The following is a 12,642-nucleotide window of genomic DNA, read 5'->3' as shown; positions in this document are numbered from 1 at the left end:
CGTTGATACATAATACACTTATTTTATAAATTCACTGACAATGTCAACCTTTTGTAAAGTTTCAATTGACCTTCAGATGTGTTCTTTCTCTAAAACGACGCACGTGTCTTCCAACTGGTGTAGGTTTCATATTACAAACAAAAAAATATATATATTTGTATTTTTTGGGGTAAAACGCCATGGTGTTATTTCCTGTATTTTCATTGAATCAATAACATTTACTCTAAACCACATTTCTCTAACTAATCAAAATACGGTAATTAAGTGCAAGGTTAATATGTGCGCTATGAGGAAAATACAGCTTCATCTTTGTAGTTTTTCCATCGTCCGTTTCCGACCGGACGAATAATAAAGTAACACCACATGCACACAAACATCCGCCGGTACTTCCGGATTATGAAAGCATGACGAAGAAGTCTTGTACAAGCACCAAACAAGCCAACAGATGGGCATCACATTAGTTTGATGGCTCTTGTAGTACATCGACTTGGTATAGGAACTTCACGTCTTCTCAGCCTAGGTGTGCCCGCATTTAGGCTCCTTACATCAGTTGGGATGGATGACATGGGTCTGGCCATGAGTCGTTCTTCGCTAGAGCGGCTCGACTTTGACAATGTCGCCCTGAAGAAACTTCCGCTGGACACTAGTGAGGAAGATGGCGTGCGGCAGGTGAAGGGAGCATGTTTCTCCCGGGTCATGCCGCAGCCGCTGACCAAGCCTCGCTTTGTGGCGGTGTCTCATGGGGCTCTAGCCCTGTTGGGGCTCAATGGGGACGAGGTCATAGACGACCCGATTGGGGCGGACTATCTCAGTGGCTCCAAAGTAATGCCTGGATCCGAGCCCGCTGCGCATTGCTACTGCGGCCACCAGTTCGGGCAGTTCGCCGGCCAGCTGGGTGATGGGGCCGCCTGCTATCTGGGGGAGGTCAGGGTGCCACCCAACCAAGACCCCAGACTGCTGCAGGAAAACCCGAGCGGCCGATGGGAGATTCAAGTTAAGGGAGCTGGCCTCACACCTTATTCCAGGTACAGTTTTTTAAAATTAGTTTTTAGTATTATATTATTTTTGTTGTGTTTAGTCACAATGGCACTCTGTTGTAAATATGCTGTGCCTCAGCCACAACATGAATTACAGTTGCACAGCCTAGCTGCTTAGAGTAGTTAAGACCTGCGCATCCGCTAAACAGCTCTCTGTATGATGTGGTTTAATTCGTTCAGTGTTCGTGAAGCTACACCTAACGTTGGGTCTGTAAGCGTAGACTTGAGTGATGACCAGAACGTCTATATATATCACAGTACGACAGTTATGGTTTATTTGTTTTATTTTGAACTATACTGCTAAAAAAAATTAAAGGAACACTTGGAAAACACATCAGATCTAAACTGGGGGAAAAATGATCTTGAATATCCTTCCTGATAATAAGTGGGTGATGTATTAGTAACAAAATTATGCCACATAATTTGATAGAAATGAAAATGATCACCCTATAGAGGGGGGAAATCAAAGACACCCCAAAAATGAAAGTCAAAAAATGATGCAGCAGACTGGTCCATTTCGCTAAAACGTCATTGTAGCAACTCAAAATGATTCTCAGTAGTTTGTGTGGCCCCCACGTGCTTGTACGCATGCCTGACAACGTCGGGGCATGCTCCTAATGAGACCACGGATTGTGTCCTGGGGGATCTCCTCCCAGATCTGGACCAGGGCATCAATGAGCTCCTGGACAGTCTGAGGAGCAACCTGGCGGCGCCGGATGGATCTAAACATAATGTCCCAGAGGTGTTCTATTGGGTTTAGGTCAGGTGAACGTGGGGGCCAGTCAATGGTATCAATTCCTTCATCCTCCAGGAAGTACCTGCATACACTAGCCACATGAGGTCGGGCATTGTCGTGGACCAGGAGAACCCAGGTCCCACTGCACCAGCGTAGGTTCTGACAATGGGTCCAAGGATTTCATCCAGATACCTAATAGCAGTCATGGTGCCGTTATCTAATCTGTAGAGGTCTGTGCGTCCTTCCAGGGATATGCCTCCCCAGACCATCACTGACCCACGACCAAACCGGTCATGCTGAATGATGTTGCAGGCAGCATAACGTCCTCCACGGCATCTCCAGACCCTTTCACGTCTGTCGCATGTGCTCAGGTTGAACTTGCTCTCATCAGTGAAGAGCACAGGGCACCAGTGGTGTAGTTGCCAATTCTGGTGGTCTATGGCAAATGCCAATCGAGCTCTACGGTGCTGGGCAGTGAGCACAGGGCCCACTACAGGACGTCGGACCCTCAGGCCACCCTCATGGAGCCTGTTTCTGATTATTTGGTCAGAAACAGTCACACCAGTGGCCTGCTGGAGCTCATTTTGTAGGACTCTGGCAGTGCTCATCCTGTTCCTCCTTACACAAAGGAGCCGATACCGATCCTGCTGAGGGTTGAAGGACCTTCCACGGCCCTGTCCAGCTCTCCTGGAGTAACTACCTGTCTCCTGGAATCTCCTCCATGCGTCCAGGTACCGCGGTGATGCCCTGGTCCAGATCTGGGAGGAGATCCCCCAGGACACTACGGACACCATCCGTAGTCTCATTAGGAGTATGCCCCGACGTTGTCGGGCATGCGTACAAGCACGTGGGGGCCACACAAACTACTGAGAATCATTTTGACTTGCTACAATGACATTTTAGCACAATGGACCAGTCTGCTGCATCATTTTTTCACTTTCATTTTTGGGATGTCTTTGATTTCCCCCCTCTATAGGGTGATCATTTTCATTTCTATCAAATTATGTGGCATTATTCTGTTACTAATACATCACCCACCTATTTTCAGGAAAGATATTCAAGATCATTTTTCTCCCAGTTTAGATCTGATGTGTTTTCCAAGTGTTCCTTTAATTTTTTTGAGCAGTGTATTTTATTTTGAGCTGTTTTGAAGTTTAAACCGTGTTGCATCAAAGTACATCACGTTTGCACACAGCATGCCTGAAAAGGAGGGCGAAGAATTTATTTAATCCTGATACGTTCTCCATCTCTCAGCAGACTGTGGACATTCAATAACATTTTGTATGTTCTGTTTCTTCCTCAATAGACAGGCTGATGGTCGCAAGGTTCTCCGCTCCAGTATTAGAGAGTTCCTTTGCAGCGAGGCAATGCACTTCCTTGGTGTCCCCACCACGAGAGCAGGCTCTGTTGTAACATCAGACAGTCGAGTCATCAGGGATGTCTACTATAGTGGACACCCTCGTCATGAGAGATGCTCTGTGGTCCTCCGGATTGCACCGACCTTTATCAGGTGAGCATCGGTTGTGTTCCCCCGTAAACGTGAAACATGCTTCTGTCTTTCTTGGAGTTTATTATTGTCACCTTCCACTATGTGAACAGGTTTGGTTCTTTTGAGATATTTAAGCAGGCAGATGAGTTCACAGGCCGTCAGGGTCCTAGCTATGGGCATGATGAGCTCCGAGGTCAGATGTTGGATTATGTCATTGAGATGTTCTACCCTGAGATCCAGCAGCAGCACTCGGACCGAGTGGAGAGGAATGTGTCTTTCTTCAGAGAGGTGGGGCCACTTCAATACCACTCCTACCTTTCTGACATGTTTGTAAAGCTGTGTTAGTGCAATCATGTGGTCTTTTAAATATCTGACGTCACAGACTGTGTGGATCCTATTATTACGTTAAGCTGTGATGGATGGCTCGGTGACTACTTGTGCTGAGTCACTCTCTTCCTCATGTGATTATGGCTAAGATATTGGCCAAAACACTCTCTTCAGTAAATTTTGAGTCGTCCATTCACAAACTAAGAAGCACTTCCAAGTACATGTTAATTTGGGTTTTTATGAAAAAAATAAATACAATTTAATACCTGATAGTTCATAGAAAAAGCATATTTGAGTGCTTACATAGGGTGTGCCCTATGGATTGGTTTAATCAAAATTATGCTATATGTTATTTTTCCAATATCTATATATTTTACATCTACTTCATTAATCTGTCATAAACTCGTCCAAATTCTACATCTTGATTGTTATTAATTCCTGTAATCTCCCATCAAATCCTTTTTATTGCAAGACGAATTTTGCAACTCTGCTTCCAAGCAACAGATGGCGTTATAGCCATCTCGGTATTAGGAGTTGAACCAGATGCATTAAAAAAATCTCTCCCCCCCCCAAAAAAAGACAATAATATGGGAATCTGCTGGTGAATCTTCAATTTGTATGCAAGGTTAATGAAATAACAAAAAAAAGTTACACAATTGGACCCACAAGGAGATATAAATGCACATAATCATTTGGCCTAATTAAAAGATAGAGACATTGAAATATTTTTTTGTTCTATTTGTGACACTTTTTTTTTCCCCACTCTGTATTCCTTGTTCATGAAAAAGACCTTTGTACCATTTTCTTGACTTCCCATTTGTATGAAGGTGATGAGACGGACGGCTCGACTCGTAGCTCAGTGGCAGTGTGTAGGATTTTGCCATGGCGTCCTAAATACAGACAACATGAGCATCCTGGGACTCACACTGGACTATGGTCCATATGGCTTCATGGATAGGTGAGAGTTACAAAATTGGTGCTTTAATTTTACTAGAAATAAGGGTCTCACTTTACAATAACGCACACAAAACTACAGTAGTTACTGAAGAACTAATGACTAGGGCACATCAATTTAAATTATTTACTGAGGAAATAATGAAGAACTAATGATTAGTGGTTAGGGTTTGGTAGGTTCGTTCCTCATTAACTATTGTCATTTTGTGTGCCTTTTATTGTAAAGGGATACCAAAATAAGATACAATGCATTAATAATCCTTATGAATAGGGTCTAGTGCAGAGGCATCAAACATGTCACAGTTATGGTTGCCCTCAGAGGGCCGCAGCTTTGCCTGAAATGTGTGTACAACTGGACAGTTGGAAGACGTTTTGCCTCTCATCCAAGCAGGCTTCATCAGTTGTGCTGAATGTACGTACTTATGTCCCCTTCTTCGTCATCCTTTCTTATTTTACCCATCAGGTTTGATCCAGAGTTCATTTGCAATGCCTCAGACAACTCAGGACGCTACTCCTACCAGGCCCAGCCAGCGATTTGCCGGTGGAACCTCATCAAGTTAGCAGAAGCCCTCGATCCGGAGCTTCCACCTGACCGGGCAAAGGCTATTATGGAGGAATATTTGGACGTATATAACTACGTCTACCTTGATAATATGAGGAAGAAGCTGGGTTTATTGCAAAAACAGGAACCTGAGGACGAGATCCTGATTACAGAGCTGATGCAAACCATGCACAACACAGGTGAGACAAGAGTGTTGAATGGCTTATTTTACCTTGTTAGTGAAGAAAACTCTTACTTTTCATCATGACGAGGCTGATCAGACTGGAAGATGTTGGACAAGACCGCCACCTACAGGACAGAAGTGTCCTGAAGCTGGACTGACTGTAAGGACAGCTCTCATATTGGAGCTCAAAAGGTTTTACAGGTGTTCCTAATGATAAGTCAGTCCAGTATTTGTTTTATAAAAGGATGTCAGAAGTCAAGGTCAAAACAGTAGCCACAGCCGTGAAGTAAAAGTTGTTTGCTTTGTGAAATGTCACTTACTGTTTACTTTTGTGTGTATGCACTTCTGGATAAACTCTTAAGACTTGGGCAAATGACACAATTTTGTATTTTGCACTGGTGGATTGTAACCAGATTTGAAGTCGAGCATCAAAATGCAAAATGTAGCAACAGGAATAATACACGAAACATTGAAAGTTGGCGATTTATTGAAAACAGGCGGCATGATCAAATGTTTGAGACTTGAGTCTTAAAATGTCTAATTCTGGCTTTCATATGCATGATGTCACATGTTTCCTTCTCTTTCCCCTTTTTCTTTCGTTGTTGTGGTCCATTATTATGCAGGAGCTGACTTCACCAACACTTTCCGCAGTCTAAGTCAGATCTCGTGGCCCACGGAGGCAGGAAGTGACACAGAAGAGGACCTTGTCAAAAAAGCTGCAAAGCTGCTATTGGAACAGTGTGCCTCTTTGGAGGAGCTCAAAGCTGCCAACAAACCCACTATGGACCCACGGTGAGCCGCATGGGCCACTTAAGCCCACACAGTGGCTTTTCCTGAATTTGTGATGTTTTATTTTTTATAGGATATACAATATGTTTTTTTTATAAATATTTATTGATAGTGTACAGTCAAATGCAGCTTGTGCTCACATCTAGGAACTTATTTTTTTCTATTTCCGGGCTATGACCAAAAGTTTAATGATAGGTTTAACCCTTGCATACTGTTCATATTTTGTACCTTCACTGTATGGTCCGGGTCAAAATTAACCCAGGCCAAGAATTCCCTTGTAGCAAGTATTTCCACCAAATTTTTAAATACAAACTTATTCAGAATGTTTAAATAACCTTTGCCACACAAGTAATGATTAATCAATCCTTCATAAATGTTTCAAAGAGCAGGGAAAGTGTATTTCGTTCCCATTCTCAACACACACACAGCACAAAATAAGGTTGTCATAAAAACTATCTTACATTAATAATGCAATTGGAATTGTATCAGTGACTACATCTTCCTTGATCAGAAGCACAGGCATTACAGTTTGTTGAAGATTTTGGAGCAATATGTGCAGAGGCTGACATCCATAAGAAAAGTTAGCCAGACTATATCCATTTCTGAATTACTGGGAAAAATTGTCCAATGATGTATTGCATAAATACATTTAAGGATTTTGCATTTAATTAATGGACATTTTATTCACTAACCCAAAATGAACACACTCTATGCAGATAAAATAAGTGTAAAAGGTAAAAAATGAAGGGAAAAAAAAGGAAATTGGAAAAAAGGAAACTGAATTTGTGGAAAAAAACAAAACAGATTTCATAAACCTAATTCTGTCTGTGTGATGGCACCGTCGAACCCCCTGGATAACTTCCGTTCTCTTTACCATATATGATCATTCCTATGTACTATTTCAATATCTTTGAGATCTTCAACCCTCCTGTGTTTGTCACAGACATTTTTCGTGACACTAGCGAGGTCCCCTTGAACTCAGTCACCTCACACTGGTTGATCTAAAATCTATCTGAATAGATATGGGTCAAATTTGACCTGTAACAGCCTCAATGTGCAAAACTGTGTAGCACCTAGGCAAAACTACAAATTAATAAAATATTTGTATTAATATTATTATTTTTGGTCACTTCAGGAAAAGTCATCAAATTTCAGGATAAAAGAATGACATTTAGGGTATTTTTGTTGCTGTCAAATGTCAACACGGCTCAAATTTGAGCTTAAGAGGTAAAAGGAAAACTGCACTTTTTGGGGGGAATTTTACCCATCATCCACATGCGTTATGTTAGATATAACCTTTCTGTACGTTTTAGATATTGAAAAACTGTGCACAATCCCAAAAAAAGCACAGTTTTCCTTGAAGCCAGTGGTGTCCAAAGTTTGGCCCATGGCTGTTTTGTTTTTGTTTTTTGGCACGTGAACGAAAAAAACAAAAATTGAAAAATCAAGTATAGAATGAAAGAAATCAAGAAAAAAGTCAAAATATTAAGAAAAAAAAAATTATAACTAGGAAAAGTCTTAATATTACGAAAATAACATAATATTATGGGGGGAAAAAACGTCTTTTTTGTAGCATGGAGTTGAAATATTAAAGATTATTAATTATTAATTTAATTATTAATATTAAAGAGTATTAATTTCTTTTAAAGTTATAATATGAGAAACAAAAACAAAAAAAAAAGTACATATTTTTGGAACAGTAGTTTAATATAAAGTTATAATATAAAGTTATAATATTATGGGAACTTTTTGTTTCCTTTTGTTGGACTAATCAGGTGTCCCAATAATTTTGTTTACGCTGTGTACCAACTGTAACAGCTTTGACTCATTATTTGTGTGTTGTGTGTGCTGTCAACAGAGAGTTGGCGATGCTGCTATCCATGGCGCAGAGTAACCCTGCACTGTTCCAGATGATTTCTGATAGGATGACAATAGCGAGGCAGCTTGACCGACTCAGCAAACTGAAGGAACTGATGGAGACCAGCGAGGAAGAACTTAAAACCAAGCAGACTGAGGAGTGGACCCGCTGGATCACACGCTATATGTGAGATACAGAGAGAAGAATGGACGTGGGACAAATAGACAGTTGGGGCATGAAATGATTAGGAGGTAGTGATACTGCATGACAGGAATGAGAGAGAGCCTGTTGGAAGGGTGGAAGTGTCACTGATAAAATGGGGGGAGAGTGAAAGAGCTGGAAATGGGCTGTTGGGTGTTCTATTATCATTTTTGTAAGTGTTCTGTGGTATCACTGTGGCAGGAAGCGTCTGGTGCAGGAACTGGAGGGCCACAGCGATGTGCAGGCCGTGCAGGAGGAGAGGGTGAGGGTGATGGATGCCACCAACCCACGCGTGGTACTCCGGAACTACATTGCCCAGAATGCAATTGAGGCTGCTGAGAATGGAGATTTCTCTGAGGTGCAGTCAATTTATAACTTGATCCTAATTGGTGATGTACAATGATTAATTTCATTTGTATTTCCATTATTGAAAGATAATTGGTCATTTTGGAAATATTCAGATGGATCCTTCCCATGAGAATTAATGGGTATTATGCGGAAAATTGTAAAAAAAAAAAAAAAAAAAGTAAACACACTGAGGTGGGTGGGGTGGGGTGGGGTGGGACTGGTTCACTGGTGCCAACATAAAAATGACAGGTGAGTAAAACATACACGCATAGGGCAACTACTACTATGGGGAGTCCTAAACACGTAAGTTCAACAACTTTTTACGGAACAAGTACCGCAAAGCATGCTGGGAGCCGGCATCACTCCAAGTGGCCCCCAGGTAAATTAAGTTTGAGACCCCTGATCTAAACTATACAAATATAATGGATGAAATAATGGGTATAAAATGCCGGACAAGTATAAAAACATATTTTTTTTCATCAACAAACTTATTTGTGAACGATTTACAATCTACAATAATGGTAATATATAAATACACCACTAAAAGAAATGTAACAGTATCAAAAAATAATACAATTATACTCGTATTTCCTTTTTCACATATATTTTGGTGGGCACAAAAAGGGGTGCAAAAGAAATAAACAAACGCAAACTTACTGACTCTCATTCAGATCCTTCCAGTGTCCTAAAACTGAGGTGACTTTTTGTTTGTGAACAATATATACTGTAAATATTAGAATATTAACAATGTAGCAATATAAACTGCAAAACAAAAACACATAAGCATTTTATTTCATGACACTAGTATTGATTCGATACTGAGTCTACACTTTGTATCGATGCTATCAGTGTTTGGCTTGATACACCCACACCCCCAGTTGCGTACTGCAGGGTAGAAATGTAACTGGATTTGTTTTCAATTTGATTGAACTTGTAACCCCAGTCCACATTTGTTCATATTCAAGTGATGTGTCCGTTTCGATAATGTTTTAAAGTGTGTCTATACTGCAGGTTCAGCGGGTCCTCAAAGTTCTGGAGAAGCCTTTCTCTTGCCAGCCAGGTCTGGAGGCCCCCGCGTGGGTGGGCCAAGGCGGCGCCATCCAACAGGGTGAGAGAGACGACGCGGGGGAGGAGGAGCAACAGGAAGAGGCGGCGGCATCTGCCTCGACAGTCAGAAACCCTGTTCCATACGACAGCAAACCTCCAGTGTGGTCTCAGGGAATCTGTGTCACATGATCTTCGTAAATAACTTCCCTGAACTTCATCACCTGTCCTGCCAAAGTATGAGGGGAGTTTTAGCATTTCACTTCCTTTTTTTTTTCCCACATTTTATTTTGCTCATTATTTGCACAACCTATATTTCATTGTGATGGGCAGGTGTCAGGGAAGTTGTACTGTGAGATTCAACACCCCAATGAGAACATCAGTGACACAAAGCAGTCAGGAAATAAGTGGACATTGGTGTTCCACATATATACGCACTCGTGCTGATCAAAATTTTAACACCAGTTGAAAAATGGCAAGTATTTACATTTTGCACTGTTGGATCTTAAGGAGGTTCTAAGTAGCGCTTCAAAATGCAAAAAGAAGAAATGGGAGTGTGGAAAACAAAAGCAATTTATTGCAAACAAGCATTAAAGTAAACTTCCCATCAACTTGCCATCCGTCCCCAAATGTTCTCAATTGAATTTAGATCAGGGGAACACACAGGATGAAGAGGGATCTTAGTCCTCTGGAAGAAGTCCTTTGTCAGGCAGGCATTGTGACGAGGGCCTTCAGTCATGAGGGATGCCCCTACCACATACCTATCTGCCTTTTGACGCCCCTGCACAACCTGAAGGAAAAGAGCCCAGATCATGATGGCGCCCCCTCCACTGTGCTGTGTGGAAAACATCTCTTGTGGGGTCTCCGTGTCATGCCAGTAACGTTGGAAGCCATCAGGACCGTCAGGGTTCCATTTTTTTCCTCATCAGAGAATAAAAACTTTCTTCCACCTTTCCGTGTCCGATGTTTGGTGCTCTCATGCAAATTCCAAACGGGCAATTTTGTGGCGTTGAAGGAGACAAGGCTTTTGAAGATGTTTTTTGTTCTTAAAACCCTTATCTCACAGATGCCGTCTGATGGTTATTGGACTGCACTCGGCACCGGTATCAACATTCATTTGGGCCGAGGATTGTCCCGTGTCTTGACCAGCCAATCAGATACTCCGGCTGGTGAAATTTTTTTGCGTCTGCCACTGGACTTTTTTGTTCCATTACCCTCAGGATTTTTGGAAAAGTTTTAAATGACTGTCTTACTTCATCCAACCTCAGCAGCAATCGCGCGCTGCATGGAGCCTTGTTTATGCAGCTCAACAATCCCACCGCGTTCAAAGAGCAAAAGATTTTTTGCCTTTGCCATCAAGAGGTCATGACGGTGTGAATACCTGACACAAATCATATTGAATCCACATTTTTATCAAGATTTTGGCTTTTAAAGGCTGTAGTCAAACTTTTGATCAGCTGATGAACAGCCTATTTGACTTTCATGCTTTTTTGCAATCGCAATTTCTTACTGAAAGTATTTTTTTTTATGTCACTCCTATTTGATATTTTTGCATTTTGAAACTTGATGTAGAACCTTCTTAAGATCCAACAGTGCAAAATGTAAATTCTTGCAATTTTTCAAATGTTGAGCAGGAGTGCAGGAGCCAACCTTATTCACTGCCTGTTTTGTGCTTGATGGCTGTTCATGACGACTCAGACAACAAGTCTCACGAGGACCCGTCTGAGGCTGATAAACTTGTGGGTTAGCGCCTCAACGTACACCAAACAGTATGCATCTTTTCTAGTCAGCTCAATTTGTCACAGCAAGTGATTGCACTTAACGCCGATCAACATTAGTATATCTACGTACTTGCTCTGTAACACGATACACATTGTCAGAGAAATATTATTTTAACAATATGTGGTTGAGGTTTGCGTATGTATAGAGCGATATTTCTAATATTTTGCCCCCTTCATTTAGCTTATTATTTATGACATGAAGATGGCACATGTTCTTTAGATGCTAACATAAAATCTCCAAATAAAGCCCGTACAGACCAGTTCATACCAAAGTGTCCTCATTGAAGAAGCACCACCGTGGCTCTTCGTGTTTGTGTTACATAACAGCAGCCTTGCTGCAAATGATTTGTTCTTTACAATATAAACATTTGGTTATAGTAATGCCATGCAGGCATCTTGTGCAAGCTGACATTTTCCTTGCATGCTCAGAAGTCAGTCCAAGGTGTGTTTTCACACAATTTTCATGTCCAAGCAAGTCCTCATTTTTTCCCCCCACTTGTTTGCATGAAGCTGCACGGAGGAGCCAACCTGACAAATTGACAATCATTTTATTGAAGCAGTTTGGAGACTTTTGGTTGCTTTTTTTTTTTTTAAATGTGTGCAACTACATGCACTAGAGGCGGCTGATACTGCAAGTAATGGACATTTTTCAAAATATCTAAATGTTGAATCATGAATTTGTTGATCATGATTATAAGATTTTAGGCATAATTTTTTTTCATTAACACACATTTGTGAACAATTTAACAATATTTAATGCAATATAAGACATTGCAACAACATCAATAAGCTATAATCCCTTTCATTACATACGATTTGAGCAAAATAAGGAAAATACAGTTGTAACTCACCATTTTGCGGTTCGCACATCGTGCCCTCTTTTTTTTATTAATGTTTTGTGGCTTTCGAGTGGGCAGGAAGTGACGTGGATGTTTCATAGTTTAGTTTTAGCTGTATTACAGCAGCTAAAACCACAGTAGCCAGTGTTAAATGAACTAAAATACTAACACAGTACTATATAAGCCATTGAAAGATGTCGATGAAATGTATTATTCTACACTGGTCACTAGGTGTCAGTAACAAATAACATGGACTGCTACTACGTGGCTGTAATCCAGCTAAAACACTGAGCCCCCGCACTCCCCACTATATTTGGTAGTACGAGTGTTAAGGTGACTATAGGAGTGTTATTTCAAGTCTAGAGGGCTCAAATAATGTTAAAGCCCATATTTAGAAGGTCGTCAAAGACTGACTACTGTGGTGGAAAATAACTTAACTAAAGCAAAAACTACAGCTGGCTGTCATTCAGAACTTTTGGCTTGCAAACAATATACACTATATTTGAAGAACACA

The 12,642-nt window shown here is 41.1% G+C and overlaps 1 protein-coding gene across 2 annotated transcripts; it reads left to right on the top strand.

The window, feature by feature from the left end:
* The first annotated feature begins 376 nt into the window (after window positions 1-376).
* selenoo1 (selenoprotein O1) lies at window positions 377-11,546 on the top strand. 2 transcript variants are annotated; one of them, XM_054777805.1, is made up of 9 exons: window positions 377-1,025; window positions 3,080-3,283; window positions 3,373-3,550; window positions 4,417-4,547; window positions 5,007-5,284; window positions 5,892-6,060; window positions 7,916-8,101; window positions 8,318-8,474; window positions 9,476-11,546. In XM_054777805.1, the coding sequence occupies exons 1-9, from the start codon at window positions 466-468 to the stop codon at window positions 9,707-9,709; spliced, it is 2,097 nt and encodes a 698-aa protein (XP_054633780.1). In that variant the 5' UTR covers window positions 377-465; the 3' UTR covers window positions 9,710-11,546. The 2 variants fall into 2 exon arrangements, with proteins under 2 accessions (XP_054633780.1, XP_054633781.1); XM_054777806.1 differs by having other exon boundaries at window positions 9,476-9,700.
* The last annotated feature ends 1,096 nt before the right edge of the window (window positions 11,547-12,642 follow it).

The sequence above is a fragment of the Dunckerocampus dactyliophorus genome, chromosome 5 (assembly GCF_027744805.1).
Source record: "Dunckerocampus dactyliophorus isolate RoL2022-P2 chromosome 5, RoL_Ddac_1.1, whole genome shotgun sequence".
Taxonomy (NCBI): domain Eukaryota; kingdom Metazoa; phylum Chordata; class Actinopteri; order Syngnathiformes; family Syngnathidae; genus Dunckerocampus; species Dunckerocampus dactyliophorus.
The sequence above is the reverse complement of the archived record's forward strand: the minus strand, read 5'-3'. Positions and strand labels throughout refer to the sequence as shown.